The 20,872-nt window shown below is 45.9% G+C and overlaps 1 protein-coding gene and 1 pseudogene across 1 annotated transcript in view; one reads left to right on the top strand and one right to left on the bottom strand.

The window, feature by feature from the left end:
* The first annotated feature begins 1,068 nt into the window (after positions 1-1,068).
* Positions 1,069-1,186, top strand: LOC126102382 (5S ribosomal RNA; annotated as a pseudogene).
* A 13,177-nt stretch (positions 1,187-14,363) lies between these two features.
* Positions 14,364-20,872, bottom strand: part of LOC126100377 (L-dopachrome tautomerase yellow-f2-like) — a 125,787-nt gene continuing 119,278 nt past the window's right edge. Inside the window, exon 6 of the mRNA XM_049910985.1 lies at positions 14,364-14,847. Within this exon, the coding sequence (XP_049766942.1) occupies positions 14,629-14,847 (219 nt within the window). The 3' untranslated portion in view covers positions 14,364-14,628. The remainder of the gene's footprint in view (positions 14,848-20,872) is intronic.

Raw genomic sequence — 20,872 nt, 5'->3', positions numbered from 1 at the left:
CATCAGATCTGTTTTATAATAACAAAGTCTTAATTTACTGCAACCATAGTGGCATCGTCAAACGTTAAATGCAAAATGAGCACCAGCATCGTCAAATATATATTTATAACGTCATATGCACGAGTCATGTTGTCAGTAGTAGTACTGTTTTGAACAGTAGTGCTAGTGATAACATGACTCATGCATTTAACATTTGACGGTGCCACTATGGCTGCAGTACATTAGGACTTTGTTTTTATAAAACAGATCTGATGATGGTCATTATAGACTGAAACCGGTAATCTGTTAACAGAAAGTTTGTGACCATAGACGTAAATTAAAGGAAACTTATTGTATGTTTTTAAGATAATGTTCTCGGGTAACTTTAAAACTTTTTTCTTTATCACTATCTATTGCCGAGATCCATAGGTTCAAAGATACCGTACTTATGAACGTAATATCCGATCTGAGACGTAGATGTAGTTTTAACCGCCACAGTGAACACGTGACAAGGGTCATAAGGTTATCGAAAGGTTTCTGAGGTCTCCAAACTGCGATTTATTCAGCATTTTTTATCAATATAACTTAATGACGCCCTGTCTATGTATAAAGGGCTCTTCAGACCTAGACAAATATGCTCAAAGTGCTACTGTAGTGCAGGCCGTGGTGGCCGTGCGGTTCTAGGCGCTCCAGTCCGGAACCACGTGACTGCTACGGTCGCAGTTTCGAATCCTGCCTCGGGTATGGATGTGTGTGATGTCCTTAGGTTAGTTAGGTTTAAGTAGTTCTAGGGGACTGATGACCTCAGATGTTAAGTCCCATAGTGCTCAGAGCCTTTTTTTTTGCTACTGTAGTGATAAAATAAGGGTTAACAATAGATCTTAACGTGCCTGAAAAGTACTTAAAATGACTGCCAAAAATTATGTAAAACTGGAAAGGCTGCAAATACAGGAAAATATTTATAATAACATTTTAACTATTTTAGGATACAATACATAAGCCAGGCGTTTTCGATAAATTGTAGTCGATGAGCAAAGTACCCAGAAAAAATGTAAAACAAACAATTTTGTGTTGATCTTATATCATAAAGGCAACGGCCTTACCGCAGTGAATGCACTGTTTCCCGTCAGATCACCGAAGTTAAGCGCTGTCGGGCGTGGCCGGCACTTGGATGGGTGACCATCCAGGCCGCCATGCGCTGTTGCCGTTTTTCGGGTTGCACTCAGCCTCGTGATGCCAACTGAGGAGCTACTCGACCGAATAGTAGCGGCTCCGGTCAAAGAAAACCGTCGTAACGACCGGGAGAGCGGTGTGCTGACCACACGCCCCTCCTATCCGCATCCTCAGCTGAGGATGACACGGCGGTCGGATGGTCCCGATGGGCCGCTTGTGGCCTGAAGACAGAGTGCTTATATCATAAACTGGCGTCCAAAATTAAAGCAACAAACCGAAATTTTGCAAGATTGCGTTTGTTTTGTCACATAATAGTATAAACAAGTCATATTGAAGTAGAAACAATGTAAAGAATACAGAACAAAATGAGCTGCAACATGCATGACGGTGCACAAAAATGTTCGTTTTTTTTTCTCAACTTAACGGATTTGCACACGTATTCTGACAACTGGTTAATGTGGCCAGTGTGGGGTGTGGCCGTATCTGGCACCAATACAGGCCTGACGTCGATGGGACATGCCTGAATCATGTCATCAATCTCATGCTGAGGCGGTAACGCCTATTCTTCCTGCAGAGCTGCTCAAAAGTCTTGGGGAGTGGTTGGTAGATGCTCACGTGATGCAGCCTGTCTCCCTAGTGCAGCCCAGACATGCTCTATCGGATTCAAATCGGGAGAGCGAGCAGGCCACACCATGCGTGCAGTATCTTCCGATTCCATGCAAACATCAACCGCACGTGCTCTACGAGGTCGAGCATTATCGTCCATCAATACGAAGCCTGGACCCACAGCACATCGCAACAACCATGCGTGAGGTCGCAAGATCTCCTCGCGGTACCTGACAGTATCTTGCTGATTCACCCATACAATTCCATGATGTGTTCAGGTGGTCAGCATAATCCCTGCCCACACCAGTAGGGACCCTCTTCGATATCGGTCTCTTTCCACAATGTACGGGTCCCGGAGTCGTGTTCACGAGTCCTCCAGATGCGAATCCGTTGAGAATCGCTCTACAGAGCAAATCGGGACTCATCTGCGAAAAGAACATTGACCCACCGTTCAATCGTACAGGTGGCATGTTGACGCCTGTAGAAGTTCCCTTCTATGTACACACGCCAGAGGTAAACAGACAGCAGGCCACTCTGCTGAAGCCTTCTGCACACCGTTTACATCGATACAACACCTGCAGTGGATGCTCTGAGGTCAGTTGGCAGTTGCAGAGTAGTAGTAAGCCAAATAACGGTCCGCTCTTTCTGAAGTCACACGTGGTCGGTCTTGTCCTGGTCTCCAGAATACAGTTTCGGTCTCTATAAACTGTCACCTCATACGAGAAACAACAGAACGATTCATATTAAGCCATCGAGCCACATCAGTTTCTCACTCTCCTGTTTCCATTCTTCCTACGGCTCTCCAAAGCAAAGGCATCTTCTCTGTGCCATATTGCACAGTCTGTGACCGTGTACACAGCGATTGTGGATGTGGGACTACCATGCAAACACTCCCTGCTTGCTGGCGTGGTTGTCCGTTGATCGGAATGCTATATTCCGTGCAGAACACGACCGTAACGTCATCGGTTGACAATTTGTATGATTATATCGTGAATTAGGCACATACGGGGAAATAGTCGTTTTGCTGCTTTAATCTTGGACATCAGTGTATGTACTTATTTGTTTATATGTGGCAAAGTGTATAAATGTCTGTAAGTACACAAATAACCTGACAAAACTTTACTGACCTATGGAATCAGCTTTATACAAGCAACACGATCTATGGTAGTAGGAAAAATAAGAGAACCAGTGGAAAAATGGTCCTGTCAGAGCACAGAATAGGGAAATAGGTTCCTCTTTAAAAGACTTACAGAAAAGTGGTGAGCCGCACTAAAAAGTTTGACACGTGAACATACCAGCATTCGGTCTTTTTTAACACGGAACATTCTAAATGCTTTTACGCAGTCTTTCGTAGTCACGCCTTCATACTCAGTACCTTCCTCTCACTGTCACTGTCCGTATGTGTCTCTCTCCCACTGCTTACTTTTCCTTCCATTTATTTCCAATATTTCCAACTGCCAGTGCCTCCTCTACCACTTACACTGTCTCCTTTTGTCTTCCTTTCCCACTGCCACTGTCTCCACCATACCTGAGCGCTCAAAACTTCTAGGGGGGGGGGGGGAGAGGGTGGGGGGATGGAAGGGAATCCCCTATATCCACGTGTTTAAGCTTTTGGTCCAAAATGCTTCCACCCCTACACCTGTGTGTTAAAGTTCGTTGGTCTAGGAAGACTCAACCCCCGCCCCCCAAGCCTATGTACAGTCTCCTCTCATCTGTATTTTTCATTTCCACTATCTCTTCTCTCATTCGCTCCCACTGTTCGTGTCTCCAGCCATTTCTCTTTCTCTTTTACTGCCACTTTCTCACTGGTCAACAATACCTCTTCCCTGTTTGTCCCCCACTATCATTTTCAGCCATCTCTCTTTCTCTTTCTTTTGGGTTGAAAGAATATAGTAGAGAGTGACGGTGGAAGAGAGAGGAGAAAGTACCTATGGGAGAGAAAGAGAGAGGAGACAATGGAAATGAGAAATACAGTTGAGTGGAGACGATACCTGAGCTTGAGAGGTCTGGACCCGCCCAGATCGGCGAACTTTGAGAAGTAGGTGTAGGAGGGAGCGCTTTTTTAAATATGTGTGTAGAAGGAAAAAAGTTGGACAATCTGGAAGTTTTAAACGCCGAGGTAGGGTGGAGACAGTGGCAGGGGGAAAGAAAGACAAAAGGAGTCAATGTAAGTCATAGAGGAGACAGCGGCAATTGGAAATACTGGAAATCAAAGGGAGGAAAAGAAAGCAGTGGGGGAGAGGCATATATAGACAGTAGCAGTGGGGTAGACTGGAAATCAAAGGGAGAAAAAGGAAGCAATGGGAGAGATATATAGACAGTGGCGGTGAGAGGGAGATGGTGAGTATGAAGGCTTAACTGCAACGAAAGACATGATTTACAACGTTGTGTTTTAAAAGAGTGCGAATATGATTGGATGCCAAAATTTTTGGTGAGGAAAGAGAAATGAGGATTGAGACAGTTAGTTTCCGCTTTCAGAATGAGATTTTCACTCTTCAGCGGAGTGTGCGCTGATTTGAAACTTCCTGGCGGATTAAAACTGTTTGCCGGACCAAGACTCGAGCTCGGGACCTTTGCCTTTCACAGGCAATTGCTCTACCATCTTTTTTTTATCATCAGATTGACTTGGTATTTTCATGAAAATCAGACAACCATAGTCAAATCATCGTTTAATATCGGATACAAAAAGAAAATCAACAAATTAGTTCAAGCACAAACAATTACTAAATTCTGAATGGGAAGACTAAACCATTATCCCACCCATCTTATCAATTTTTTTATATATATGTGGAGGAGAAAAAGTGACAAGACAAAGCTACAGGGGAGGGGACTCAACCTCAGGGAAGAAACAGGGATCACAGGGGTGCTTAACCAACACCTTGACTGTTAAACACAAGAAAAAGCATATTCGCAAAAAGCGTTCGGTATCGTGGCAACCGCTGCCATTTTCAATGCGCAGGTGTCAGATAATGGTGAAAAACGCGGTGATCTGGGTCATTCCCGCCTTCAACGACATAGTGAACATGGTAACCCAAGAGTCAGACAATCGTGTTCGTTTTCCTTTGAGAAAAAAAGGATATGTCTTGGAGAATGTCGTCTGGGAAAGCCGTTTCAGGCCCTCGAGTATGGAAAGCTAACTGACGGCGGACCCAGAGCCAATGATCCCGTCCACAAGCAACAAGCCTGTGAAGTAAGGTGTCAGTTTGATGACATTCCTCACACTGATCAGTCGGACGAAGGCCAATACGAAAAAGACGATCACTAGTAGGTATCAGACGGTGAATGATCTTATATCACGTTGAAGCAATCTCCATCGGCAATGTAGGAAGACTAAGATGAGACCAGACCGTTTTCCAAGACGTTGACGGGGAAGCAAGTTCAACGGTGCACCCCAACGGGCTGATAGCATGTTGGTATTAATATGCGTTATAGAAAGTATATCAGCACCTAGGATACCGATAATTAGAAAGTATTGACGAGTGTGCGGCAATTTACGATTAATCCGTCCAAAATCAACAGGAGGGGTCGGACAGACCGGCCGGAGGCGGAAACGTAAACGAGAGGTAACTGAATGCGGAGCCCGCGTACAGGTTAAAACATTGCGACAGGCAAATAAGATTGTCTTCATTTTGATATCGGAAAGTGCCAATCCTCCAAACTTTCGAGGCCTGGCCACTACTTTATACCGGACACGAAAGATATGGTGGCGCCACAGGAATCGACCAGACAGCTGTTTCAGTCTGCGGGCCATCATCGCGGGAAGCGGGAAGACCTGCGCAACGTGACATACTTTACTGAAGACTTAGGTTCCTAAAGCCCGTACCTTGTGAAGGACGCTAAGGGAACGGCGTTCACGTTAAAGGATCGCCATGTGAACACTAATCTTAACCTCACGCCAATTTAGTGTAGTCATTTTGATCGGATTGCGATCCACTAAGATCCCTAAGGTCTTATGGCGATTGACGACCGCCGCCCAATGAATGACGACATGATCGAAGCCTCTCAACGGTAGGAACGTGCATTTACGATCATTGATGCGAGCACCAGCAAGACGACAAAATGGATCGAAGGTATCCTTAAGCCTCTGTATGTCCTCGACATGACATACTAAAACCATGACGTCATCGGCGCATGCACTGACCGAAAAAAGTTCCCCCAATATAGTCCAACCACGTAATTGCATGGCGAGGTGGCGAAATAAGGGCTCCAAGAACAAGACAAAAAGGGACATGGATAAGGGGTTTCCCTGGGGTAAACCCTGTCTGATCGGTATCCGGGGGTAGCGTGAGCGTTCACAATCACCGCACTGATACAGACTCATATTCACCTTGTCCTTAGAACAAGAGGCATAGTAGAGATAAAATAGGAAGCTCCCATATCTCTGTTAAACACTTCAGCAATATGATAGGTACGATAAGCAATAATGTCTCTATCGTAAAAAGCCTCAAGTCCTTCAACTGTAGACAGTGTCTCCTGGGTAACGTACAATTGCTACAGTCACCCATCCATTGCCAGCTCCATTCTGATCATTATTTTGTAGAGTGAAATTAAACACTCCTCCACAAAAAACAGAAGGGCCATGCAAAAACACCTGCCCATTAACGCTACTAACTTTCATATCAATATTGTCAATAGCTTTATAAACTGTCTGGCGTGAACGCCTCCTCCTCATGTTGTAGCGCGACAAGACCTGTCGAGCATCATTATTAAAGCTGACAGCGATGAGCACTCTCTTTAAAAAATCATGGCTGACACGATCAAACGCTTTTTGGAAATCAAGAAAAAGCAAAGCCCCTCGGATATTAGCTGCAGCCGCCAGTAAACGGACTAGATGGTAAAGTGACGTTAATTCGACTTGTAAAAGGGAACGTGGTTGAGACCTCGTCTGCGGTCCCTCCATTTGAATGCGTTTGAGCTGCAGCAATTTGGCTTTGATGCGCTGTGTATCAGTAGCCCGTAGGGGAACATGCGTAGCATTATCGTACAGTTGACCTAAGACTGAGTAGTAAAATTCTTGCGTTCGTCGATCGTCTGCCACCTTCGCAGCTCCAAAACGCATGAGAGCCCTACGGATTTCTCATTTAACATACAGTGTCCACCACACCACAATAGACGAGTACCGGTCAAAAAAAAAAGAATGGTTCAAATGGCTCTGAGCACTATGGGACTCAACTGCTGTGGTCATAAGTCCCCTAGAACTTAGATCTACTTAAACATAACTAACCTAAGGACATCACACACATCCATGCCCGAGGCAGGATTCGAACCTGCGACCGTAGCGGTCGGGCGGTTCCAGACTGTAGCGCCTTTAACCGCTCGGCCACTCCGGCCGGCCGAGTACCGGTCCATAGTACGAGAACAACGACCCCATACGTTCTCCAGGACGATAGCAAGAGAGGTATCTTGCAAATAGGCTATATTGAGCATGCAGGGAGGACGAAACAATTTTACCGGTTGCAGCTCGTAATTAAAAGTGACGGCTACGGCGTAATGATCAGTAAAAGAGGCTGGTATCACATCAACATCCAGAAGTTGCCCACACAAGGAATCGGGAAGGTAAAAGCGATCGAGTCGACTGATAGACGTAGGAGTATAGTATGTATGTCGCACAAGGATAGCGAGAAACCCACACGTCACGCAGGCTCAAGGAGCGCACTAGGTCTTAGAGTCCTTCACTGAAATTAAAATTAGGAGACCGATCCAAAGGCCGTAGAACACAACTGATGTCCCCACCTAAGATAATCTTTGTCGGGATTTTACAAAGCAGGTAAATGATTTCTTCTTTATAGAAACTCGAACGTGCGGTAGTACGACTTGTGCCAGAAGAGGCATAAAGAAGGAGTAAATTGAGATCACAAAACGGGCACCCGATCCCCTTTCACTGTCGAGTACTTCGAAATCCATCAACGCAGTGCCGTCCATATAAAACAGGGCAGTGCCCGTGGAAAGTTCGGAAGCTACATTAAAAAGGGTTAACCCAGGAATGGAAAAGTGGTCGAATAAGACTTCCTGTAAAAAAAATCTGCCCCAGATTGATATATAAACTGTCGCAAAGCGGCAAGTACATATTCTGTTAATATTCAGAGTAAGAAATGTGTATACTTGCATGGAACTTCAACCGAGAAGAAAGAACAAAGAACGGTAGAGATCCGTCAGTCGACGGAGCAACATATAAGTAACCATACCAGAATCAATCGCCGAACCAGATAGAGAAGAACTACGAAACACAACCCTCATCTTCCCATTGTTTTTTCTTCGGCCGTGAAGCGGCTCTCTGTGGCCGTTTACGGATTCTACTGCGGCTCCGCGGCGCCTACGCTGCCGCGTTCGGTCGCGTGGGACCATCATTTAGGTATTCCGTTTCAGATTGCAAGGGAGAGGTCTTTACATCCCACTCGTCCGCAGACATGGGCTCACGGAGGGACGGTTAGTGAATAAAAACGGAATCCACTGGCTCTTGAGAATCAATCAGTTGTTTCATGGGGGAAGGCTGTGACAAAGAGGGGGCGACAGAAGTCGCAAAGGAGGATGGGAAACAGAGTCGACAGGAGAACTGTCCGAGAGAACCGGAGAAGACACGTGGGAACCGGAAGCAGGTTCTTTCATGGGCGTCTCCGAAGGGGCGGCCTCGACAACAGGAACAACGCCAGATAAGGTGTCAGGGATCTTCTGCACAGTCGTGAAAGCACCTGTTGTGTCCTCATCCACGGTTTCAGACTGAGAAAGGGGGTCCTTTACTGGAAACCATCTGCCGCATCATCCTGTGTTCGGCGACACTTGTTGTGAGAAATCATGGCGGGCACATCGAAATTAACGGCATCAACATCCCGACGCAAGGACAGCGGGAGAAAATCACGGGCGTTGTCGATCAACAGATCACTGCGTCCCTCAGTAACAGGGAGCGGAAATACGGAAGCGTCCGATCCCACGCGTCGGCTTTGACCCGTGACGTAAGGGTGTTGTCGTGTGTGACGTCATGACGGCGCGGAGTTTGGTTTGAGTGTGGCTGTCTCCAGTTCTGTTTTATCTTATTTTGTTTACTTTTCTGATCTGTTCGTTCTATCTCGTGAGATTTTTTTAAAATTTAAAAACGCTTATTACTTATTTTAATTATCTGTTTCCTCCAATTTCTGTTTCAGTTTATTATATTTGTCTTTCTGATCTGTTCGTTCTATCCCGTGAGATTTTTTTTTAAAAAGACAAAAAACACTAATCAGCTACTGAAGCATCTTTATCTTCTATGGGTTGCAGGGGTTACGACCCCTGGGGAGGTGGGTGGGTATTCATGCATGGCTGTCTTCACTTACACGTTGTAGCTACGCAAGGCGTCTAAATTTGTTTATATTTAGTTTGCCCCCCTACCCAAAACTCCCCATTTCCCGCGCTTGTCCCGTTAGTGTTATTAGGCTTCTTGTGGAAAGTGTGTGTGTTTGTTTTTGTTTCCGCCATATTTGTGACGTCATGGGTCAAAGCAGACGGGCGGGATCGGACGCTTCCGTATTTCCAAACGACGAAAATATCCGACATCACAAAACTCCCCAAACACCACTAAACACATTATCATCTGGAATCGGACACTTCACTTGACCTATATAGCTCAACAGCAGCTCCCGATCCCATAAATTGGGATCAAACACTTCCCTTGGCCTATATAGCTGAAAAACATCTCCCGATACCAATATCAACATACACAGCCAAACATTGGGATCGAACACTTCTCGTGATCTGCGCACTGTTAATTTTATCAGTAATATCAGTTCCTGAACAAAAAACAACAACCGATTAATTTTACTACAATTACTACACGATATGCAGCGAACAACACTAAATTAACCATCACACAAAATCGTTAACTCACTGAAACGAATTCCACTACAAACACAGCCGACACTCGAACAGTTCTGGATAATGAGCAAAAGCAAACTGAGCCCATTACACCACACAAACGGAAACCCTGAACACACCACCAGAGAGCACAACAAACCACAACACGACGACATCTACAAACACGCCACACTCACAAACCAAACTCCGCGCCGTCATGACGTCACACACAACACCCTTACGTCACGGGTCAAAGCCGACGCGTGGGATCGGACGCCTCTGTCGACCCTTTAATACCACCACATGCCACGGACAATTAGTACTGAAATGACCGGTTTGATTACAATAATAACATGTGTCTTCTTGGCCACTGTACGTAATATGGACCCTATAACCAAATACCTATAGATAAGAACGAATATGTTTTGACCACCATTTCCACCGACCGAATACCACTATAGAACTGAAAGCGGTGCTGAGCAGAACAGCGTTCCTTTAGAATATGACATGTTTCCCCATAAGGAAGCAAAACGGGCTTCAGAAAATTGTCGTACACCTCGGGCGGAGGGTTAAACAACCTGACATTCGTATATATCACTTCTGCACTTACCAAGAGAACCATACTAGTGGAACCATCACGGTGCGTAAAGGGTACCTGAGAACCGTCACAAGAAAGTATCTTATCAACCTGGAGCGAGTCAAGAAACAACAAAAAACACATATAATTCGCAGTCAAAATATGCAGTATGCACCTAATCAGTAGCGACTTAATTGTATCGACTAACCAGTCATGTATTTCCAAAGAACTGGGCTGGACGTGATGCGTGGATTTGTCGAAGGTGAAGCTGACAGTAACTGCACGCGGAATTTTCGTGGTAACCATGGTGGACATCACGGCGCGAGACGACGCCGCTACAGGAAGGGCCGCACGAACACCAAACACTAGCCGACAACCAGCGATGCGACGCGCACGGAGACCAACACGACACTAAACGGACACGAGGGAAACACGCAGCGCTACAGTAGAGGCGGAACTAAGAGCACAACCTAGTCGCCCGACGCGCGACCAGAGATCCGTAAAATTATCCGGAAGGCTCGGAATAACGCGCCACGCAACGACTCCATAAGCAACACCGATTTGAAACAGTTGCCCAGGAAGCTAACTGTGCTCCTTACCCGAATTTTCAACAGCTGTCTTCTGTAGGGATATTTTCCTACGGCATGGAAGACGGCTCGAATAGTTCCACTACCAACACCAGGTAAAGACCTAGCAGAATCCAACAGTTACCGGCCGATTAGCCTCTTGCCGACCCTTGGCAAGGTGCTCGAGAGAGTGCTGTTGAAGAGGCTCCATGACACGCTTACAGCGCATGTTGTTATACGACCCGAACAATTCGGTTTCAAGGACAAGTTATCTGCCGAACTTCAATTTCTACGGATCGCCGAACGGATACAAGAAGGATACAACAAGCAGCACTTCACGATTGGTGTATTCCTTCCCATCGACAAAGCTTACAATAAGGTGTGGCGGCCCAACCTTATCGTCAAACTGCATCGCACTACCCCTATTGCGGATTGTTACATTGGACTCATAGACAGCTTTCTGCAGGACAGGAAACTGTATTTCCGAGTCGACGATAAAAACTCCGAAATGAAACTAATCTCCGCAGGAATTCAGCAGGGCTCTGTCATTTCGTCTCTGCTTTTCAACTTCTATGTAAATGACATCCCAACAGTCCCCCTTGTTACGGTGAGTTTTTATGTGGACGTTACCGCCTCTCTGACAACTGGACGACACTTGGGCCAGCTAATCGCCAGGATGCAACGGCAACTTGCTGTAAAGGAACGCTGGGCGCTGCAAAATAAGATAACGATCAACCCGACGAAGACGGCAGCCCATATGTTCACACGGAGGAAACGAGTTCTGAACGACAGACTCCAAATGGCTGATCAGTTTATCCCTCGGTGTCTACCTTGACAAAAAATTTACGCAGCATATTGACGACAAGAAGACGGCAGCTCAGAAGATGGCCAGGTCATTGTTTCCGTTCCTTAAGAGTAAGGATCTCAACCCTAAGACTAAACTCCAATTGTATAAGGCAACGGTGGGACACACAATGTTATATGGCTCCACCTCGTGGGGAACTACGTGCGTCTCCAACTACAACAAACTCCAAACGCTGCAAAACAGTTGCTATCGATGGATCACAGGAGCTCCATGGTGGACAAGAAACGTCGACATCCGCACCGCACTCCACGAGACCACTATACAAGAGAAGGCTCTACGAGTTTTTGACAAAATCGATGCCCTTAGGGACGAAGTTCGACAATCAGAATCGGAAGGAATGGTAAACCCTGCAAGATGGCACAAGTATCGAGTACCGAAGTCATTAACGTTTCACCCCCCCCCCCCCCCCCCATAGGCAATCTGTCATAACATAACAGCCTAGGCACATCTCACCCTCCACAGCAGATAGACATCACCAAAGACAGCAGGCTAAAGGACCCATTGAGTGCCCAAGCCTAACTGAATGTGTAATAAATAAAGTGTTTTCCTTATATCCTTACATCCCATCCTAGAAGAATAAGTCATCAAGGATGGTCTCTTCAGCCCACACACAAAAAAAAAACACCCGCCACTCAAAGCGCCAATGTGACACACCGAGAGCTACCCAAGCAAGACTCACGACCCGTCCTCACAGCTTCAATTCTGCCAGTACCTCGTCTCCTACATTCCAAACTTCACAGGTCTCCTGCGAACCTTGCAGAACTAGCACTCCCGGAAGAATGGATATTGCGCAGACATTGAGTCTCGGTCCTGAACACAGTTTTAATCTGCTAGGCAGTTTCATATCAGCGCACACTCCACTGCAGAGTGAAAATCTCATTCTGGAAACATCCCCCAGGCTGTGGCTAAGCCGTGTCTCCGCAATATCCTTTCTTCCAGGAATGCTAGTTGTACAAGGTTCGCAGAAGAGCTTCTGTGAAGTTTGGAAGGTAGGATACGAGGTACTGGCAGAACTGAAGCTGTGAGGATGAGTCGTGAGTCGTGCTTCGGTAGCTCAGACGGTGGAGCACTTGCCCGCGAAATGCAAAGGTCCCGAGTTCGAGTCTCGGTCCGGCACACAGTTATAATCTGTCAGGAAGTTTCAGTTTCCCACCTACGCGCTGCTTATGTAAAACGAATTCTATAGGTCAGTGTCTTTTAAGGAGGATCATATTCGTCTTTTCTGTTCTCTGAGAGGAGCATTTTTCCGCTGGTATACTCATCATCATTCATCCCCATTACGGTCGGAGGAAAGCAATGGCTAACCACCTCCGCTAGGACCTTGCCTAGTATAGCGGTGCGGGCCTCCCGCATCGTCCCCTACGCTCCTCGGAGTATGGGACATCATCATCATCATATAGGGTGAACATTAATAAAACCGACAAACTTCAGGGACGGATTCCTGTCCGGAAATGAAGGAAAAAAGTCCTACGAACATATGTTCGGAATTGCATCATTGCCATGATAGGTTTCTCTGACGAATGAAGGTTTCTCTGACCACCTGCCGTTTGTTCCTTGTGTGTTAGAGGCTGTGTGATCGACGCAGCGTATTGTAAGCAGCGGAAAGGTCCGGTATTCATGTCGGGAACAAGCTGAGATTGCGTACAGCGAAGCAGATGGAAACGGTCGAGAGGTAGCATGGCCACCGCGCTGGATTAGCCGAGCGGTCTGGGCCGCTGCAGTCATGGACTGTGCGGCTGGCCCCGGCGGAGGTTCGAATCCTCCCTCGGGCATCGGTGTGTGTGTTTGTCCTTAGGATAATTTAGGTTAAGTAGTGTGTAAGATTAGGGACTGATAACCTTAGCAGTTAAGTCCCATAAGATTTCACACACATTTGAACATTTTTGGTAGCATGGCCATGCCAAAACAAAACGTGCAGGGAGGCGGCGGACTCTGCGTACACAAGATTTGGAGGACCAGGTTCTGCAGAATATTGATACGATTCCTAGTACAAGCTTCAGACAAGTGGCCCGCTAACATGGTGTAAGCCAAAGTACGTTATGTGTATCCTGCCTGACAACCGCTACTATCCCTATCACCTGCAGTCCCATGGAGGTCACTTCGAACATCTGTGATGACGTGGATGCGATGCAGCTCTGTTCTGTGTTCCAGTACGATAAGTTCTCGTTGCACGCCCACCGTCCATTTCCAGACACATTTTCATAGGACCTTTTTTCCTCCAGTTCCAATTAAAAATCCGTCGCTGCGGTTTGACAGTTTTGTTAATGTTCAAATGTCTCTGAGCACTACGGGACCTAACTCCTGAGGTCATCAGTCCCCTAGAACTTAGAACTACTTGAACCTAACTAACCTAAGGACATCACACACATCCATGCCCGAGGCAGGATTCGAACCTGCGACCGTAGCGATCGCGCGGTTCCAGACTGAAGCGCCTAGAACTGCTCGGCCACTCTGACCGGCTGTTAATGTTCACCCTGTATATTATTGTACAAAATTTTTATGACTGTCATAGTTCTGATATTGACAATTAAGATAAATTATATTTCTTGCAAAATATATAAAATGAAGAAATAGTAGAAAAAGATTGTGGGTGATGAAAGGCTTTGTAGTTTACAGCTGTGAGATAGAGATGAAAAACCGCGACGTTTCGTCGAGTGTTGTATTCATCAACTCCTGGCGAAGACTTCAGTAGTATACGCTGGAAGTGTCTAAATACAAAGATTGTGGGCATCAGTTTAAAAGACCCATAGTAAGAGAAAAGCATACAAATATAGGCGATTAATAGCAAATATTTATAATCCACGGATGTGTGATAAAATGCTGAAGTGATGATAGTATCTGATGAAGATGAGTATGACATAAAAAAAAACAAAAGTAATGGTAACAAACAAGCTCAGTCGTCTCTACTCTGACACTGCAGGCAGGTATGGCATCAATGCACATTACACAAAAAAAAGCCATAAAAATTGTTCCGAAAATATCCTGGTCCTTTCGTCCATCGACAGACTTTCCAGCTTCCCGCACATTCATTTCGGCGCCTATCCGAAAGGCACGCTGATTAGGCTTAGACGTGCGGCGGGCGTCGGCGGCAGCTGCCATCTGTGGGCCGGGCGGTAAGGCTCGCAGACGGTGCCTCTGATGACGTCAGAGACGCGGCCCGTGAAGACGTGGTAGTTGTACGCCTTGCTGTCGACCTCGCCGTACAGCAGCACCGGCAGCACGTTGTTCACGAACCACAGGTCCCCGCGGGCGTCCACCTGCAACCAGAAAAGGATACGATGCAATTCTGCCTGTACAAATAGAGCCCTGACCACTGAAGAATAAGAGCACTTCATTTTGATAAGACTTGTTTCTGGTTGAAACTTCCTGGCAGATTAATCTGTGTGCCGGACCGAGACTCGAACTCGGGACCTTTGCCTTTCGCGGGCAAGTGCTCTACCAACTGAGCTACCCAAGCACGACTCACGCCCCATCCTCACAGCTTTAGATCCGCCAGTACCTCGCCTCCTACCTTCCAAACGTCACAGAAGCTCTCCTGCGAACCTTGCAGAACTAACACTCCCGGAAGAAAGGATATTGCGGAGAGCACTTGCCCGCGAAAGTCAAAGGTCCCGAGTTCGAGTCTCGGTCCGGCACACAGTTTTAATCTGCCAGGAAGTTTCATATCAGCGCACACTCCGCTGTAGAGTGAAAATTTCATTCTTGTTTCTGGTTTTCTTTCTTCTTCAGGTGGCTTAATATACTAACATACACTCCAAAAATAAAAAACCGAAGAAGAAGTTATGCAAATTTGTTATAAAACTGATATTCACACCGGTAATGGAGGGTGAAACTTCGACAATGCCAGCCACTCGTAGGCGCTACAGTCTGGAACCGCGTGACCGCTACGATCGCAGGTTCGAATCCTGCCTCGGGCATGGATGTCTGTGATGTCCTTAGGTTAGTTAGGTTTAAGTAGTTCTAAGTTCTAGGGGACTGATGACCTCAGAAGTTAAGTCCCATAGTGTTCAGAGCCATTTGAACCATTTTTGAACCAGCCACTCGTGCTAACGAACCGCCAGAAAAATCATCAGACAAACGACGGCCAAGAACCCGAGACAGAAGCCAACAGGCAATTCGTCAGTGTTCTAGCAGTAGTGGACACCAAAAGATCCTGAGGAACATCCCAGCAGAGGGATCGAAACGTCGAACAAATGGTTCAAATGGCTCTGAGCACTATGGGACTTAACTGCTGAGGTCATCAGTCCCCTAGAACCTAGAACTACTTAAACCTAACTAACCTAAGGACATCACACACATCCATGCCCGAGGCAGGATTCGAACCTGCGGCCGTAGCGGTCGCGTGGTTTCAAACTGTTGCGTCGAACATTTTAGAAGACACATGACGCGGCCTAATAACCCAGGAGACTTTAACTTCAATGACAACGGCCACGAAAGCCTACAGACTTACAGTTCGTCAAAAGTTGTAAACCTTGGCCGTCGATGAAAGATATTTGCTGCTGCAGTGCAATTTGACCGCACAGCTGGCAAGGATAAGAGACAAGGGAAATGTCGTTGCCAGGGCATAAAATCTTTGCGAATTTCATTCTGTGTTCTCAGCTGGACAGTAACTCTGCCTCGCAGACAGTTTGGTAATCAACATATGCAGATGTTAGAATTTGGGGGAGGACGTGTAGTTGGGCTCAAAGTAACCGGATGAATAATCGGCGGATCGCTCGATATTAGAATAGGAACGATGCCACTATTCGCCAATTTTGGTAGAAATGGGTCAACTACAGTGTCAAAAAGAAAGCGGTCGACCTAGGGAGACGACAGAAGGTGATGACCGACCAATCGTCGGAGAGTCTCTCGGAGACTCAGATTCATCTTTACGATCGATCCTACGTGCAACTGGTACTTGATTGACCATAAGGACCATTAATATTCAGCTCACAGAAAGAGGGCTGCACACCAAGAAGCCAATTGGCAGTGGTGTGGGGCACTTTCGGCCTGAAATCTCACTGACTGCAACTGAATTGTCTTCAGTGATGAGTCCCGCTTCGTGCTGAGCCTCGATGACTAGCGAAGACGTGCCTGGAGACGCCCCGGGTTACCAACCCAATTGTCGCCCAACGTACGGTCCAACAACCAGGAGTGATGATCTGCGTTGCTGTCTCATTTCATAACAGGACCCCTTTGGTTGTCATCTGCGGCATCCTTATACGTACGTCGTCGATATTCTACACCGATTATGTTGCCTTTCATAGCAAGCCATCCTGGTCATACATTTGAGCAACCAAATGCCTGCCCACACAGGTTGAGATTTTCAGCTGTTTGTCTTCGTGATTGTCAAACCCTACGTTGGCCTGCAAGGTCACCGGATCACTCTCCAATTGAAATGTTTGGAGCGTTAATCATGGGCGGAGCCTTCTAACCTGGTCGGTATCTTGACGATCTACCATGCCAATTGGACAGAGTTTGGCACTTGCTCAGGAGGACATACAACAACTCTATCAATCAAGGCTAAGCCGAACAACTACTTGCATAAGGGCCAGAGAGCAGAAGTGGACCAACGCGTTATTGACTCGCTCCATTTGTGAAGCACTTCCTCTTGAATAAATAATCCAATTTTTTTCTGAAATTGTAATCGTTTGTTTGTACATGTACATCATATTTACCGATTTCCTCCTCATTCAGATGATTCCTTCATGGTGTGTCGGTTTCTGTTAAAAAAATGTTGAAATGTGTGTGAATTCCTAAGGAACCAAACTGCTGAGGTCATCGATCCATAAACTTACACACTACTTAAACTAACTTTAACTTATGCTAAGAACAACACACAGACCCATGCCTGGAGGAGGACTCGAATCTCCGGCGGGTGAGTCGGTTTCTGTCTTAGAATGTTTTCGTAACTGCTTTGCTGAGTGAAAGATGAATTATACAATATTTTATGACTGAAACAACTTCTTTAGTCCTCTTGTACAGAGACTGGCACAATATGGATGTAAGTGTAGACATTATTTGTGTCATTTTCATTTGGATTTTAAATCCAATGTATCTTCTTCTTTTGTTATGGTTAAAGTGCACTTTGTTCAATGTTGCTGTCAACAGTTCTTTCAAGAATATTAAGTGCTTTATACATCATGCATCACACACGCTTATACAAGGTGTTGTTTTTGCCCTTGGGAAGCGGCAGGGCGCAGGCTCTCTCCGGCTTGCAAATGCAATGTGTATTGCCTATAAGCTAGTCCTCTGTTCCGTGTGGAAAGGGGAAGTGCTAGCAAAATTAAGGTTCCTGACTCGCTTCCCAAACATCTTTCTCCGGTCAGATACGCTCATTCTTAATATTTTCTTGTTGAAAATCACTCTATCAATCCTGGGGTAGGTAGTATGGAGAGGTAAGCAGACCCTTTATTCTCATCGTCATAACCAATGGTAAACGCTCGCCTAGCGTCGCCGAAAAGCGTCAGCGAACATTTTGCTTCTAACAAAAGGTGTTCCTCTTGATGTCATCTGTCACCCCTACACGTTTGATGCAAAAACTTTGAACACCCGAGAACTATCCACAGCAAGACCGCCATCTTCCTGTGCTCACTCAATATTTTCGATTAAAAATTATAACTGAAATCAAATAATACACTACTGGCCATTAAAATTGCTACACCACGAAGATGACGTGGTACAGACGCGAAATTTAACCGACCGGGAGAGGTTGCTGTGATATGCAATGATTAGCTTTTCAGAGTATTCATACAAGGTTCGCGCCGGTGGCGACACGTACAACGTGCTGACATGAGGAAAGTTTCCAACCTATTTCTCATACACAAACAGCAGTTGACTGGCGTTGCCTGGTGAAACGTTGCTGTGATTCCTTGTGTAAGGAGGGGAAATGCGTACCATCACGTTTCCGACTATGATAAAGGTTTATCGTATCACGACATTGCTGCTCGCGTGGGTCGAGATCCGATGACTGATAGCAGAATATGGAATCGGTGGGTTCAGGAGGGTAATACGGAACGCCGTGCTGGATCCCAACGTCCTCGTGTCACTAACAGTCGAGAGCGCCTGAGATGGTGTACTCAACGACGAACATGGGTGCACGAATGGCAAAACGTCATTTTTTCGGATGAATCCAGGTTCTGTTTACAGCATCATGATGGTTGCATCCGTATTTGGTGACATCACGGTGAACGCACATTGGAAGCGTGTATTCGTCATCGCCATACTGGCGTATCAGCCGGCGTGACGGTACGGAGTGCCATTGGTTACACGTCTCGGTCACCTCTTGTTCGCATTGACGGCACTTTGAACTGTGGACGTTACATTTCAGATGTATTACGAACCGTAGCTCTACCCTTTATTCAATCCATGCGAAACCCTACATTTCAGCAGGATAATGCACGACCGCATGTTGCAGATCCTGTACGGGCCTTTCTGGATACAGAAAAAGTCCGACTGCTGCCCTGGCCAGCACATTCTCCAGATGTCTCACCAATTGAAAACGTCTGGTCACTGGTGGTCAAGCAACTGGCTCGTCACAATACGCCAGTCACTACTCTTGATGAACTGTGGTATCGTGTTGAAGCTGCATGGGCAGCTGTACCTGTACACGCCGTGCAAGCTATGTTTGACTCAATGCCCAGGCGTATCAAGGCCGTTATTACGGCCAGAGGCCGGCCGAGGTGGCCGAGCGGTTATAGGCGCTACAGTCTGGAACCGCGCGACAGCTACGGTCGCAGGTTCGAATCCTGCCTCGGGCTTGGATGTGTGTGATGTCCTTAGGTTGGTTAGGTTTAAGTAGTTCTAAGTTCGAGTGGACTGATGACCTCAGAGGTTAAGTCTCACAGTGCTCAGAGCCATTCTTTTGAACGGCCAGAGGTGGTTGTTCAGGGTACTGATTTCTCAGGATCTATGCACCCAAATTGCGTGAGAATGTAATCACATGTCAGTCCTAGTATAATATATTTGTCCAATGAATACCCGGTTATCATCTGCATTTCTTCTTGGTGTAGCAATTTTAATGGCCAGTAGTGTATTTCTCTGTGTTGCCGAAAGTAACAGTAAAGTTATTTTAACCATGAGAAAACTTATGTGAAAGCAGGTCGAGGGAAGTATGGAAGATAAGGATTTTTACTTCTTGTCGATGACAATGTAATTAGAGACTGAGTAGAAGTTTTGATAGGGGGGAAAGCAACTGGTCACGTCCTTAGGAACCATCCTGGCATTTACTAAAGCGCTATAGGAAACCTCAGAAAACCACTGGGCATCGCACAGAGATTCGAACCTCCCTACTATGAATGACCATTGTCTTAATAACTGTTCCATAATCGAGAACAAACGCATGCTCTCACTTTCTTTGCTTTATGTAATAGCACTTTTTTTGCTTGCCATAATAGCATAAACCTGTAGAAACTGGACATTAGGAATAAAAAGAAACTCACCAAATGTATTCTTTGTTGCGCAATTATATAATTCAATGACAAGAATGAAAATTTTTGTTTGACCGGGACTCGAATCCGGAGTCCCCGTTTATCGCGAGCATGCAGGTCCGAAGGACATTGTCATTGCTTTTGACACTATACCACACAAGCGGCTCGTAGTGATATTGCGTGCTTATGGGATATCGTCTCAGTTGTATGAATGGATCTGTGATTTCCTGTCAGAGGGGTCACAGTTCGTTGTAATTGACGGAAAGTCATCGAGTAAAACAAAAGTGATTTCTGGCGTTCCCCACGGTAGTGTTATAGGCCCTTTGCTGTTCCTTATCTATATAAACGATTTTGGAGACAATCTGAGCAGCCGTCTTCGGTTGTTTGAAGATGACGCTGTCGTTTATCGACTAATAAAGTCATCAGAAGATCAAAACAAACTGCAAAACGATTTAGAAGAATTATCGGAATGATGGGAAAAGTGGCAGTTGACCTTAAATAACGAAAAGTGTGAGGTCGTCCACATGAGTGCTAAAAGGAACGCGTTAAACTTCGGTTACACGATGACTCAGTCTAATCTAAAAGCCGTAAATTCAACTAAATACCTAGGTATTACAATTACGAACAATTTAAATTGGAAGGAACACATAGAAAATTTTGTGGGGAAGACTAACCAAGGACTGTGTTTTATTGGCAGGACACTTAAAAAATGTAACAGACCTACTAAGGAGATTGCCTACACTACGCTTGTCCGTCCTCTTTTAGAATATTGCTGCGCAGTGTGGGATTCTTACCACATAGGACTGAGTACATCGAAAAAGTTCAAAGAAAGGCAGCACGTTTTGTATTATCGCGAAATTGGGATAGAGTGTCA

The sequence above is a fragment of the Schistocerca cancellata genome, chromosome 9, assembly GCF_023864275.1.
Source record: "Schistocerca cancellata isolate TAMUIC-IGC-003103 chromosome 9, iqSchCanc2.1, whole genome shotgun sequence".
Taxonomy (NCBI): domain Eukaryota; kingdom Metazoa; phylum Arthropoda; class Insecta; order Orthoptera; family Acrididae; genus Schistocerca; species Schistocerca cancellata.
This window is presented reverse-complemented; position numbering and strand designations above follow the sequence as displayed.